The sequence below is a fragment of the Lissotriton helveticus genome, chromosome 11 (assembly GCF_964261635.1).
Source record: "Lissotriton helveticus chromosome 11, aLisHel1.1, whole genome shotgun sequence".
Classification (NCBI taxonomy): domain Eukaryota; kingdom Metazoa; phylum Chordata; class Amphibia; order Caudata; family Salamandridae; genus Lissotriton; species Lissotriton helveticus.
This window is the reverse complement of record NC_136072.1, coordinates 417,026,471-417,041,845: the sequence shown is the minus strand read 5'-3', so window position 1 is coordinate 417,041,845 and position 15,375 is coordinate 417,026,471. Positions and strand designations below refer to the sequence as shown.

Sequence of the window (15,375 nt, the reverse complement as noted above, 5' to 3'; positions counted from 1 at the left end):
AAATAGTAGACTGGACCGTGTGTGGGAATCCCAAGTGGGGAAAGATGCGTTGCAGAGTTTTTATTGTAACAACGCTTGATCTTGCTAGTTTATCCACTTGTCATTTATTGATAGGTTGGAGTCCATGGTAATTTCAAGATTTTACATTCTTTGATACTTTAGGTGGTGTTCCCAAATAGTCAGGCCACAAGTGGGTCATAATCTTTCTACTCATCACATGGGAGTATTTCCGTTTTGGAAGCTTTCACTTTGAGATGGCTCCATGTCATCCACAGTCTAGTGGCAACTGAACATTTGTGAGTTTCCAATATCTTTGAGGCTTTCCAGTTTAAGGGGTATTTGTCTCATCTGCAGTTCTAGCATGTGAACCAGATTGATCAGTTCCATGAAGAATTTCATGTAGATGTTGGAGAGCATGGATGAGGTGATAGAGCCTTGAGGGGCCACTGCTTTTGTGAAGACGAGAAAGGGGAGGTTGGATGACAGTTATGTTTTGAAGGTAGGCTGTGATCCAGGCGACAGCAATCCCCTCTATGCCGTATTCGTAGAGTCTTTGAATTAGAGTGTCATGGTCAACCATGTCAAAAGGCAGCTGAGAGGTCCAAGAGAAGTGCAGCAACTCTATTCTGGTCAACTGGGGTTTTTAAGGCCTCCCCAGACAGCACAGAAGCAAGTCTGGAGACACCGACGGATAGAGCGGTGCTCCTCTATACCGGAGCTGCAGCCAGGTGGGGTGAAGCGCTATCACCACAACTAATGGTCTGTGGTGGATCCATTTTGACCTGGATTTTGCAGGTGACATTTTAATTTCTCTTTATATTAGCAGTAGTTAACATTGGGTCCTGAAGAAAGCATTGGTACTACACCACCATAATGCTGAAACATGTCGACCATCATTGCTCACCGACATTTTGTTAAATCTGGTTTTGCACTTTACCTTTTAGATTTGGAAAACTGAGAAGAAAAAGTAAAGTTTCATATCTACTCAGGATTATCCAATTTTAATTGATTTTTCACTCACATTTCTATTTCACACTGCTTTTTTCAGTCGCCACATATTTAAAATAACAAAACTTAGTACTGACATCACATTACGTCAAAGGTTTTTGGAGCAGCCTTAAATAACATTAATAGGTTGTCTTCCTTTTTCCCTTTTCTTCCTGGGCAAGGAGAACCCAAATGATGTCAACAAGGGCGGTACAGAGTGGCTACTGATGGGAAAATTCACCCATGCCCTCGAGTTTTAGCTCACACATTGGTGTCACACTTGGGTCTCCACCTTAAGTTCACAAACGTATTGTTTTTCCATGTTGAAGTCTTGTTCTCACAGGGAGTTTCTCTGCTTTCTGACCCCTAGATATAATTGTTGTTTTTTGGGTTTTTAAGGTCACCCCAGATGGCAATGAAGGCAGATTCTGTGCCTCTTCCTGGATGGAATCTAGTTTGGAAGTCTGAAAGTATGGAATTATCTTCAATGAATTGTGACATCTGGGCGACTGCTGCTCTATCAGTTTGCCCAGGAAATGTTCATTTGTATTCGGTCTGTAGTTGTTGGGGTTAAGCAGTCCAGGTTTGGGTTGGTTTCTTTATTGATTGGTGTAATTATGGCTTATTTTCAGATCTTCCACAAATATTCCTGTACTTAATGAATTGTTGAGGATTCTTCTGGCTGGTGTGGCAGCAGAGGTAATTAGAATTTTCTTGAAGGTCTGTGTTGGAAAAGTGTCAGAAGGACTGCCGGTAAGCCAGCTTGCTTTGACCAGGTCCATAAACTCATTGTGTGATATTTGTTGGAAGGAATGGAGAGGCTGGGTTAGCGTACTTCTGGAGTATATTGATCTGATCATAAAGCACTGTTCACTTACGTTTACATTTTTGTGTGCTCGGAAAAAGAAAAAAAAACATCTGGCACTCCTCCAGAACTAGCATGAACGTCACATAAATCCGCTCACTTTTAAGTCAGAGAAATAAAAATAAACGCCAAGCTCCCTGGAAGAGACAGCCTGACATTTGATCTCGGTCTCTGAATGCCCAACAAGATATAAAGGCCTGCTTACAGAAAGCAAGCTTGTAGAAGAATACAGTAAACAAGGTTTCGACAATAGGACGGACAAACTCAAGCTGGACAGCCTAAAGCAAATAGAGAGACAAAATGTGAGTTACAAAGCCAAATGCTAAACAACCAGCGGGATGCATTCTTAGGTCAACGTTACTAAATATCCCCAATGATGCCTTTAGCAAACCAGACAGCTGTGCTGTAAGAGGCTGCGACCTAAAAAAGGGTCCCTTAGGCAGATGTTTTCAATAAGAGGTTATCGATTGCTTTTTACTCGTACAGCCTCTTGTTTACTGTATCGACGATCTGACAATCTGCCTTTTTTTCCATTGGTCTGAACGCAAACACTTTTAAGCTTTTCGATTTCTGGCCCGGAGTTCGGTTGCAATTCTCAGTGTTCAGTGACAATAAACTAGATTTAGCAGTTTGGGTTCCTCGAAGTCTTCCTCTGCCTGGTTACAGCGCTGTAAACGGTCTTCTATTCCACAGATGTCTATGAGCTGAGAGAGACTCAGTTTCTGGCCTTCTGTAGACAAAGCAGATTGCAGTACATACAGCTACTGCTTCTCTATCAAGGACTTCAATTCTGTCAGATTATTCTTTGACCTGTATGTTTAGACGATCTTTAGCCTTCGAAGAAGCTCTTCTTTCTCTTGAACCTTCTTCATGAGTTTTCTCTTCTCCTCTAAGAGATCTCAGAGCTTAACATCAGTGCCCAAGGAAATATGTGGAGAATTCAATGGACTTCAGATCCAGGGTCTAAAGGAAGGCTGGTCTTGCTGGGGAATTTTCTAAGGGGGGCATCAGCAGAATTTTCAGCAATGCTTGCTTGAAGAGCACTTATTTAACAAAAACACATCCTCAGAAGCAGTAGTGTCAGTTTCTTCAGAGTCCACTTTAAGACGATTTGCCACAGTAGATAATGAATTAAACGAGCGTCGTGTTTTTCTCAGCCGTTATCTTAAAGCTGCACTCATAGGCTGTTTAGCAGAGAGATTACTCTGCAAAGGAGCTGGAGACGCACATGGGGTTGCGGTGGGAGGGGGGGGGTTTGGAGTGCTGCAAACCGATGGAGATCTGCTGATGGGCTTTCCATTGTAAAGCCAGATGGTCCTCCACTCCATGTGGTATTTGCTTCTGATGGTTGTATGCATTCGGTGTAACCACATATACAACTGGAAACAGTACTTGGCACAACCAGTCTCACGACAATCAAATTCAACCTTCTGTTAAGAAAATGGTGACTGCCAGAGACCATTTGCTCCATTAACATGGCCCGAGCACTTTAAGATCAAGGTGTCTAACAGTAGCACTTTATATCTTTATTAGCACTTCAACGTCAGAACCTACCTTATCTGGTGGAAAGCTCCTAAATATGTGTACGATAGCCTTATCTCACGGCGGGGGAATAGGTATACAACTCTATTAGCATTCACATTTTTTTTTTTAATTAACAAATTTTAAAAAGTGATATTTTTTTTACTGCTGTGGCGCCGAAGCAGAAATTTGAGAATAGCCTGGAGTACTACTTCTCAACCTCATGCTGGAGATTTTCTTTCATATGTCATTCTATACAGGACAGCCGCCTGATATGCACAGATGAAGATCTTTTTCCAGCTTTGTTACAATCACAACACTTCAAATTACAGGCGTTCCAGACCATAAAATTAGCTTAGCTGCCTGAAGAAACATCTATAAAGCAGGCAAACAAGTAATCTCCTTCTGCTGACAGAAAGGCACAAGCATTGACAAAGCCAAAAAGTTTCACCTGTGGGACCTATTGGCTTTGCCAGCGGTTTTCAGACATGCTGCACAGCATTCTAACATCAAATTACCACAAGAAAACTGCCATTATAATCGAAAATAAATCATTAATGTTCCAATTTAATGACTGCAAACAAAAGTCTACCTTGGGCTGGAAGAAAGAAGTGCGAGTAGAATAGAGGACTTACCCAACGCCCCTATGTGTATATAGGTATTTATTCATTAATTCCTTTCAATACAAGAGGCAGACAAAGACACCAAAATAGTCCTCAGGCCAGTGTGTTTGAACAAACCTTCAGTTAGCTTAAAACAGATGCACTAAAAGGTAACTGAGTGCAAAAAAAATGACAGCATTCCTACAAGAAAAAAAAAATATGTCAACAACCAGGGCTTCAGTTAATTTATTCCTAAATTTTGGTATGGTGAGCATAGATTTTTTCCAATTCGTAGAGAATATGATAGCATTTCACTTTTGTCAAATGTATAAATCACGTTTTCTGCCAACTAAAGAGCAAATGGCACAATCTCTGTAACAATGCATCTAAAATGAACCAACGAAAGGATGTAGCAATTTACAAAGTGAGGGCTGCCCTAAGAAACACCCCAACATTTGGCAGGCCACAGATTGGGGCATGTCGCTGGAACCAGTCCGCCCTCAACACCACCTGATTTATGATGAAGTCTGGCCATTCAAGCGAGATGGGTGGGGAACAATTAAAAAAAAAATTTTTTATGTTTCTACGCTAGTCTTTGGGCCGAGGGTGGTATGGGTAAAGGTGAGCAGGAATTTGTTTTTTGTTTCTATGCTAGTCTTTGGGCAGAGGGTAGTATGGGTAAAGGTGAGCAGGAATTTGTTTTATTGTTGAACATTCTAGGTTACAGTTGTGCATCTCAACTTCAAACCCAATAAAATATGTTTTAAAAAAAAGAATCCCAACAATAAAATACTGATGGGCAGAATACGTTATGCACAGCTGGTTGTGCACACATTTTATTTGAACTTTGTTTTTTTACATTGCAACGGGGTGCAAAAGTTGTACATGCTAAGGCATGTCTTTTTTGCATACATTTCTGGTATTTGTAGTTACTTTGTGAGCTGCAGTTAGTTTCCTTCATGGATAAAGTGCCTGCACTTTTCATAAAGGCAAACTTTGTGCATCATTAAAACGCACTACAAAAAAATGGTTACTAACTAATACATGTGATAAGCAAATACGACCATATGTGCAAATAAACAGTACAGGTACCACATTTGTATCAGTTTTGAAAGTATACCTCTCCGAACAAGTAAACTATATCAGATTGTTTTAAGAAAAAGGTTTCCATAATGCATTTTGCATTCAATTATCTGAATCGCTCAAAAAGAATGCACATTTTCTCCATTGGCCAGGTAATCTTTTCACGATTATTTTGACAAAACAAATTGTCTAAGTTCATGAGAGAAAACCATGGAATATGAAAATAGCTCAATTTGGTTGACAAAAAATGTTTTACAAAGTGAACATTAAACCACACTGAAATTATAAAATATAAATAACTGCACAGCAAATAAAGACAAGAACACTACACAGCATTTTCCACCATTTACTCTTATTATCAAAAATAGTTGATTCTTCTTGCAAAAACGGAAAGAGGGTGTGGGTAAAGTACAGACTCAACATATACATCACATTGTTATTCTTCCTATGGCTTTAACCCTCCCTCCCACCAGAAACAAAATAAAACTACCGGACCACATTCACAGAAATGACACCAGGGTATACTACAAAACAGAAGGTGGTGCCATCCCATCTGTATCCAAACATTCCACCTGCAGTTTATAGGGGACACTAGTAACCATCCATGTACATGCTGTGTGCGAAATCAAAACACTGTTACGTTTTCAGTGTTCCTGGGCACAGGGAAACAAGTCATTTTCAAAGAGAAAGGGTGGTGGTGCACAAATGTTGAGTTCTTAGGTCAGGCGCACTGGAGATCCCAAAAAGACTGTCAAACTGCACTTCGAATGATTGAGGCATAGGAACTTATCTTTGGGCATTTGAGAAACTGACCGCTTCCAAATCCATGCATCAAGCATGGAAACTACTTTATAAAGTTAGGTTTTACATAAAACAGCTGTGGACTAGCGCACAAAAAACAGGCAATGTAAATTAAATGTAGGCATTTCTTCTGGAGTATTGACAATAGACAAAAGTAATTCCCATTAGTGATAAAAGACAAGCAATGGGGGCTGAAATTATACAAGAGCAATCCATTCATGGGACAAAGTCTACAGTACACAAGCTTTAGTTATCAGCTGCTGAAAATGTAACCTTCCAACAAGTCCAAATAGATTCCCCTTGGTACTGGCAGCTAAATGGATTCAAATCTGAAACTTTTTCAAAAGGTCTGTAATTCCTCATTTCTTTGCTACCTTATGCATTGCTTTTTAGGTCAACCTTCAATTCCAAGTTATTTTTAAAGCCAAAGATCTATTAGTCGTTTGCTTTGAGATTACAAATTTGTCAAAATGACTCACTGGTGGTTAACAATGTATCTAAAGACGAAAGTCACACCTACTAGGCAATAACTTCCAACTGACAAGCACACCAAGTCAACATAATTATAATGTGAAGCCAAGTAGAGGGTCTATCTGGCATTTTGTTCTGGAGCTAGGGGCGTAAGTTACCAACATTTGACCCGAAAGCAATTCAAAGCAGTTAATCTCTTTTCACAATGAAATACATTGGCCTAACAAGAACTTGTTGGATTTAATTAACTGTGTCAGAATGTTTGATTGAGCCTTTATATTAACCACGAGTACACCTTGGTAGGCAACGTCAACAAATAAAACTTCAATTTGCCTGTGTCAATCACCTGTGTGATTCACGTTAAAAGGCATGAATAAAGTTATATGGAAAGGATGCCAGGTTGCATTGTAAAAATATCGCTATCGACCTTAATAAAAGTGTTACAATTCTTAAAACTGATTTAAAGAAACTCCATTACGAAAAGTAATTGGTGAGATCAGAAGATTCTGAAGTTAGTGTGGTAAAAAGAGCAGAGTTCATTTTGCTCTACTGTACAATAACAAAAAATATGTGCAAATGAAATTGAAGTGAAGCCCATAGATAGTCTAAGGAAAGAAAAGCTATTGTAGACGTTATCACCGGTGTTCAAAATGCCCAAGTCTAAGCGCCAATTACCGCAAATACATTTACAAAGGACATGCTCATGGATGTTGGCTCTTACCATGCAAACTTATTCCTCAAATAGCGGGTGCGCTTCCTGCAGAACACATTCTACATTACTCTATTAATACATGTTCATTGATTATGCACATAGCACGACTGAGAGTTTGGGGGTATGGAGCAACAATATTTTCCTTGCCAAAGATATTTGTGTATAAATCATTTGCATCAGTATTTAAATATTACCCAAAGGGTTTTTAAAAAACGCTAAGATTCTTTGCAGTAGTGTAATACCGTAAAGGTCACAATACAACAAGTTTGCTGGTCATGCTTGTTTAGAGTGCGCTGTGTGTAAATTCAAGACGTGTTCACTCTAGATAATTTATCAGAATATCGTAGATTTATGTAGGACAAGAAACAATACGGTAGCTCATAACCCATCAGTATCACCTCCTTTGCCTCACAGACCTGCTTTCAAACAATTCAAGCCCCAACCCTTCTGTTCAAAAATGGATGTGTTCAAAGAACTAGGGACATACAGTTTATGGAATACCTGTTACCAGCAAACTATTCCCCACCCAAACACTAACATATAACTTAGCAATGAACACACTTGATACAAGTGATCTATAAAGCAAGAGCTTCGGCAAGTTAAACAATGAAACCATAGCTGCCATAAAACGTGTAGCTAGTTCCCCTAAACCCCCTTTATCCATCCCGGGGGAAGGAAAATATGACAACTAGTTCAACAGTCATATCTCATGTCTATAGCTTCATCCAGACTCTTGTCATCGTGTGCAGTTGCAGCCAAAAACGTTGCTACTGGAGATCCGGCTGTTACGTTAATGACGCCAGAGCTAGTGCCAGCAGCACGCACTGCAATGCTGGTCACATTAATACCCAAAGTGAGCCTGGTTTGCTCAAGAGCCTTTTCAGGCACAGCAAAAGCCTCCAACTTCTTCTCCCCATTCGCCATGTACGAGTTTTGGCAGCCGCGGCATATGCAGTCCAAGCAAGCTTTGCGGTTAGAATAGCAAGGACAACGCTGGCCACGGCATGTAAGTACACTTGGATTTTGGGTGGCCCGACCACATTTGCAACCTTTTTTCTCTTGGGGCTTTTTGTACACAGTTTTGGTTGGGCTTCCTGACATCATGTTATTGCATGTGGGAATTTTTACTTTGAGTTTATTAGTCTTCAATGTTCCTGGTTTGGACTTCGGGTGCGATTTCTTAGACAAATGATCTGGATTTTTCTTCAGACTTTTAGACAGAAACAGTGTTTTGCCCATTTTGGGTGTCGAACCCCCATTGGGTACAGTCATGGGTTGTAGGGATATTTTTTCCCGCTTCACCATCACAGGAGCAGGGGTGCCAGGTGTCGGACCACACAAAATAGTAGAAATAGGCAAGGGCTGGACCTTTTCACTATCGCTTTCAGAGCGCGAGCGCTTTCGGTTCAACTTGGCTATCTTGGGTGTGGCAGCGGTGTATGAGATTCCATGAGGGGAGGTATGGGAGACGGACATGAAAAGGCTGTGATGGCCAAGTGTGTGTGAAGATAGATCAGAAAATGGCCTGCTGGTAACCTCTGCTTCCAAACTGTGATGCAAATCTGAATCGCATACATCTGAATTAGAAACTGTTTCCAAACTACGGAGCACTTCCTCCACACTAAGTAACAAAGAGTCGCCAGATTTGATATCATCATCAAAAGCACAAATGTCCATATCCTCTGTGCAAAGGTCACTGGCTGAGACTGCATCACAGACACTTTGCATACCAGAAAGCTCTTCGGTTTTGATATCATCTCCAGCACTACTACAAACATCAATTGTATTCGAATGGTCTGGGGATGGGATATTTACAGAGAGATCATCTACTGAGAGCCCATTGCAGTTGGGTAAACCGTTGACAGAACAATCAATGTCCAAACTGTGGGTAATGTCGGGTAACTGTGAAGAGCTTGCTTCCGATTCACTTGTAAGTTCCGAAGTAGAGGGAAGCGGGGAATGTGACAAGCACATGGCCAACGTAGAATCTTCCGGCTTCTCAGCCTCTTGAAAGACCGAGCCATCCCTCAACAAGGCCAAAATGTCTGCAGAGCTGTCCACCGCATCCAATATGTCCTGCGCCAAAGGTGTTTGAGTGATATACTCGCACAGCTTCTTATAGCAGCTGACAAGTATACTCAACTGTTGGTTTTCTTCAAACTGATCGTAGTCTTTGCACCAACTGCATGAAGGCTTCATCATCATCTTCTTCCCTTTACAAGCCTTGCAAACATAATGTTGACATGTTGAGTTGATGGGAGCAATTGGATCTTGTAGCAGATTTCCTATAACAAAAGGAAAAAAATGGTAAGTTAGATTTGGAATGAGACTCACACTATGAAGGTACTCATTTCTTGAACATATCTACTGCTGAAAGAGGTGCGGGCCTACGTGAGCTAACTCAGTAGGTCAGAAAAGTATTCATACCACAGACAAGATGCAAATGACTTCACACCGACTGATCTACACACCCAATCTGATGCTCTACCATTAACATGGGAGAAGAGGAAATGAAAACATTTTCATACTCAATTACCTCTCATAGGTCCACATGCAAAGTAGTACGAGGAACAGCCTCAAAACAAAATTGTGGCCCAGTGATAACCACAACTTAGAAATATGAACGGAGACAGACAAGGTTGTAATACTCAACACATTCAGCACAATTGTGAGTGTGCCTCGCTCGCTTAACACATTCTACTTATCCATCCTCTGGTTGTAGTGTGCCTATTATTTGACCAATAAGCGTGCAAGCACGGCTAAAACTTAGTTAAAATAATTTGAAGTGGTGGGGGAATGTTAATTTGGCATTACCATGCGAAAACTTGGATACTGTAGGTTTTGTTAATCCAATGAAATGCGGAAATTTAATGGTATTGAGACACCTATCCAGGTCACAAGTTACATGAAATGTGTCTCAACAAATTAATATAAGTGGTCACTTGTGGTTGATTCTCTTGACAGTTTTCAACCAGATATAGGGGGTAAAAGCTTCTGAGGGTTGGATCGAAATTCTGATTCTGCCACTAAATCTCGATACTAGACTGTGATAACATACCTAGCCAGTCTAATGTAGAATGTTTGTTGTCGAGGCTTCTAGCAGTTTAGGTGCATTGCAGGGTCACTCGAACGCATGGCCTATTATGTTTCAATGTGATTGGTGTGTCATTGTTTCCGTTTAACCCATGTTCTAAATTCCATGGAGTGTTTTGGACGAATTAAAAATTCTTACAGACTGAGAAAGGAGGGCTAAATGCCTACAATGACACTTTTTATATTTACATCCAAAGAATTATAAACTGTTTAACAAAGAGTGCTACTGAATAGACAGTTCGACTGCACAAAAAGGTATGGGAAAATGGTGTGTGATAAACAGACTACATGATCATACAGCAAAGCACGTAGGAAGGAGAAAAAGCTTTACTCTTTCTTGCAGTAGCAAGAGTAATAACAAAAAGGGAAAGGTTACTACCTATGTACAAATTTAAGTGGATGGAAAAGTTGTTTATCTCAAGAGATAATGAATATCAAACAATCAATCAAATGCCCAGTGGAGGTACCATATAGCTAAAGAGGAGATGGGCTGTGGACTCCGCCCGCCCCCCCTTACCCAGCCGGACCGTGGGCAGATTTTCCCCTCATCTTTACGTCCTATCTTCCTCCTACCCCTTTACCCTTCCTTGCGCCATTCACCTTGTCCCCTATGTTCTTTAAATGCTTTTCTTGATACTTAAAAAAAAAAAAAAATTATTTGCATGAGGGACAAAAAAAAAAAAAGTTCATTATATAATCAATAAGAATTTTCTTGATACTTCTGTAATTTTTAACTGATGTTAATCGCAACATTATTGTTCCTCATGTAAAGCGCTGTTTCCTTCGATCTAGCCAGCGCTACATAATAACTCATTAATTTAAATGTTCCCATTTAGTACTCTCTCTCTTTTGTCTACTTCCCTAGCTCATGCTCTAATAACTGTGTAACCTTTGTAACGAAGTAACCTGTAACTATGATCTGATGCTCATGTAAAGCGCTCCGATACCTTCGGGTCTAGCCAGCGCTATATAAAACCTTTAAAATAAAAATAAAATAAATAAAATGTATATAGACTGCTGGTAACCCGTTTCGTGCTAATGGAGGCGACAGTCCTGGGTGAGTAACAGAAGGTTTAAAAAAAAAAAAAAATTATTCTACTACAATATTCATTAGCAGCCCGTTCTAGACTCAAAGCAAACCGTGGGGAGACACGGCATGGGTCCAACTGTTCCCACATAAACAAAACAGAAGCACCATGCGCAAAAGAGAAGCACGATTGTAAACACTGCTATTTCCAGTAGACCTTCCCAGCAGCATGAATGTATAACTATTTCAAAGACACCAGCCTTATAAGTCACATAAAAATTCCAGGCGTCTGGAGCATTGCTGCTAAAACTATGTCTGAACTGGGGTGGCAGAGTGGACTAAAGAACGGTGATGGATCAAAACCAGATCTTTTGACTGGGTGTGAGTGTTTGATTGGTTCAGATGCTCCGTCCATCACCACCCCCTTTAGTACAGCTAAAACTATGTACCCACACACTACAGCAATGCAAACAGGTTAGAATCGGCCAACTGTGTTGCAGTGCGTATCCCCTGGATAACATTTCACACCATTATGCTTAATCCATGCTTTCAACTGCACACGTGATAAATATTCGCTCCCGCCTCTCGGTTCACATGACAAAGCAGCCCGTGTAATTTGTGACAATTTTGAGGACCAAAACGACAAAATGCAGACACATCTGGTGACGGGATGCTCGCGAGGACAAGAAACAGAGTTCTCTATATGGGGCTATGTCATTATCGAACTTCGGAGAAATGCTTGTAACGGACGTAAAGATTGGATCATATAAGCGAAAAACAATTTTTCACAAAAACAGAACTGCTAAGAAATGTTACGCAAATGATCTTTAGCATATGTGACACGAGGATTCAATTCAGCCTTGAACATTGGTCGAACCTTCTTTTTTTAATAAGCACTATATTTAATGTTTAAAAGAATAAGACATTGGACTATCAATAAAATACAATAATACGGCGTTTGCCCGACCGACCTCTAAAAGGGCAAATTGTGATCATAGTTTTATCTGGGTATTCCTTGTATACTAAATAGATGGGCAATTGCCACAGAGCCCTGACACCTGAAAAGGTCAAGAACAAAAATTAATGTTATATATATATATATATATATATATATATATATATATATAAATAAAACGTTGGATATCTGGAGCGTCCCGGAGGCACTGCAGAGCACCAAAATAAATACAAAGCATCAGGTGCCTCGATAGCCATACCAGTATTCCCATTAGTTTATTCCCCATTATGAGACACCAGAACATGCTACCTAGAAAGCTATTATACGTTCATTAGAAGCTACCTAGGTGGTACTGGGTTATGGAAATGCACAACAAGCACTAGAATTATGAAAGTATTTTACAACTTAGATGGAGAAATAATGAGCAAAGGAGCAGGGTATTCAACTCAGATAGGGGGACTAGTAGAGTAAAATATGTAGTTCCCAAGACAAAAAAAAACACGAATTTATGTTTTGGTCTCTGCTAGTTTGTTATTAACAGTAAAACGTATTTTGCGGTAACATGCAGCAGATCTTGCAGGCACCGCCCGTGGCTGAACACAGCAGTGATGCGAGGACTTCCAAGGACCCATTTCTGACAACTTACGGACTCCGGAGATCAAGAGCATGAGGAAACAAAGCGGCCTGACTAGGCCACGTGATACGAATGGGTGCCAGGCTAGTTTCCCCTAAGGAAACTACTTTGTCGATACCGCTTAGTTTCAGTCATGCGTGCTGCTATAAAAAAAATAAGGGGGGGGGGCTAAACAGAGGAGAAAGGATTGCTTTAACGACGCGAAGTGCAAGGGTACTTGTTTACTAAGGTTTAAGATTAAGGGGCATTTATTTAACAAACAATTCGCTGTTTCCCAGTCAGACTGCGTTTCCTGGTAATACCAACGCTAAATAAACGAGGGGCAACTCGGGCCACTGAGACCAGAATCAAACCACCGACTTTACTGCAAATTCTAAAAGATTATCTGAAAGAGAAAGGGGGCAATCCTGGAAAAAGCCGATTACAAAGGATTAAAGTTTACAGATGGAAAAAAAGCACTATAGTGCATAACTGCAGTGAGAAAGAAAACTCCTGCGAGAAGTGCCGCGTGGGTTAACTAACCGGGCAGGAGCCGCTCGACAGTTACCGAGGCAACCAAGCGTGCCGCTGTGCCCGGGCGCAGACACCAGCACTGTCCCGTGCTAGACGCTGCGGGCACTGTGCCTCGCAACACAAGCGCCGTCCCTGCCAAGTGGGTTAAACCATCGGCCACTGCAGTTAGATTCAGCGGACATTCATTCCTCTATAGAAAGATTCTCAACTAGTTTCGCGAGTGTTGGCTGGGCACAATGCGCAGCTGTCAGTTAACGTGACTGGACGCCGAGAGCACAAACATCAGTTTGTTATTATGTGTCAGCAGAGCCTAGTGTGACGCGGCACCCCGTGCACAAGAGACACACCCATCTCTTGCACATCTCCCGCCACAATAAACCACAAGACAGCTCACACTAGCCACCTAGTTAGTTACACAGCACGAAGCCCTTGAATCCACCACATGCAATGTATTCTCCGCAGCCCAACCCCCCTGAACAGCTACAGCTAATTTCATACCAGCTATAGCTTAAGGACCCCCCCTCCCCCGGGCTTCTCTTCCTGCTCTGCATTCCCCCAAGCCGTAACCTCCTGCATCCTCCGCTCATACCCCATTGGAGCGGCAGGTGGCACAGTAGTTAAAACCCTGCAAAGTGCATTCAATATTTTATAACAGAATTTGCAGCAGACCACGCAGCAGCCACTTTATGCAGTGAGCTCATTCAATACACTGCACGCTCTTGCACAGTGCCCACGCCCACCCGCGGAAACGAGCGACTCCAAGCACAGCAGTGCAGATACTGTGCAACTCCAATACGCACGCCTCAGCAGCCACCACCGACGCCACACCAGCAACACTCAGCGCCTGTCCCCAGACGATCACATCACAAGCCAACTTAAGTACCGCCATGGACAACAAATAAAACATACATTAACGTGAGAAAAACAAGTGCGTACAATCCACTCAAGAAACCCTTGCACACAGAGGCGTACATGCGTGTGTAGATATGATGGCATAAGACTTCAAGGATATCGATGCCGAGAGTCCAATCTCCCCCAAAACAGATTGTAAACAGTTGGGTAAGTGATCTTACCGCACACGCAGCAGGCTAGAGACTGGCGGAAGAAGGGCAGTAGTTTGTTGATGTCAGAAAAGTGCTGCGGGTCCCCGGGCTGATAGTGGAGCACCAGGCGGCTCGCGGAAATGTAGAGAGCAGTAGCATTCACCGGGTTCATTGCAGACGCCGCGGCACCAAGGGGATCCAGGGGAAGAAGAAATTCAGTCAGGCGGAGAGGACCGGGCCCCGAGGGCAGCCCGGGCGGCGGCGCCCCATGCAGCGGGGGGGCTCAGCTCCCTCGGGGCGGCGGGTCCGCTCGATCCCCGGTCATGGCAGACCGCATGCATCCATGGTCCACAACCCCGGAGGTGGAGGCCCTAGGGCCCGAAGAGTTCAGGAGCGGCCTCTAGCCGCGCATCCTCTGGGAGCAGTGGCCGGTCTTCGGTTGAGAGACGCGCCGGCCGGCAAGGCCAGCCGAGCCCTCCCCCGCGGTCCTCGGCGTCAGGCGCCCGTCACATGAGCCCTACGGGAGGAACCGCCCGCTTCCTTTTCCCGCCTCCTCAGTGGCAGCCGTTGGCCTTGGCGGAGCAATCGGCTTCCCGTTCTTTTCCCGCTCCTCTCGGTCGCTGGGTGATGCGGCCACTACAAATCGCCTCGAGCGGAATCCCTCCGCCGGCCTCTCCTCCGCGTCCGTTTTTACCCTTCTTTCGCTCCGTACAAAAAGGGGCGCAGTCACGCGAACATCCGATGGCCTGTGGGAATAAATATTTTTACATCCCAAACGATGAGCGGAAAAAAAAACTGAAAAGGAGCCCGTGCAGTGGTTAAAAAAACGATAACAAGCAATAACCGGCTGCCCCCTCCCCCGCAGGAGCACTAGTGACCCCCCCACACACCCCTCGACGCAAGGCCTGCGCACTAAAAATTTAGCCCTCGAGAGGAAGAACGCATGCGCCAAATTACGCTAGTCGCGCAGTCTTTCGAAGAGCGTTTCAAGCCTCACTTTAGACTTGGCCACACCCTATCCTCTGTTTGTTCCCCGACTAGGATTGGTGGTGATCGGAAACGGAACTC

At 42.7% G+C, this 15,375-nt stretch overlaps 1 protein-coding gene and 1 pseudogene across 1 annotated transcript; both read right to left on the bottom strand.

The window, feature by feature from the left end:
• Positions 1-2,338: 2,338 nt before the first annotated feature.
• On the bottom strand, positions 2,339-3,369 carry LOC144791231 (swi5-dependent recombination DNA repair protein 1 homolog; annotated as a pseudogene).
• A 2,022-nt stretch (positions 3,370-5,391) lies between these two features.
• MSL2 (MSL complex subunit 2) lies at positions 5,392-15,245 on the bottom strand. Its single transcript, XM_078665882.1, has 2 exons — positions 14,338-15,245; positions 5,392-9,327 (listed from the first exon to the last, which is right to left on the bottom strand). Exons 1-2 carry the CDS (start codon positions 14,477-14,479, stop codon positions 7,736-7,738), a joined length of 1,734 nt encoding a protein of 577 aa, XP_078522008.1. The 5' UTR covers positions 14,480-15,245; the 3' UTR covers positions 5,392-7,735.
• Positions 15,246-15,375: the final 130 nt, after the last annotated feature.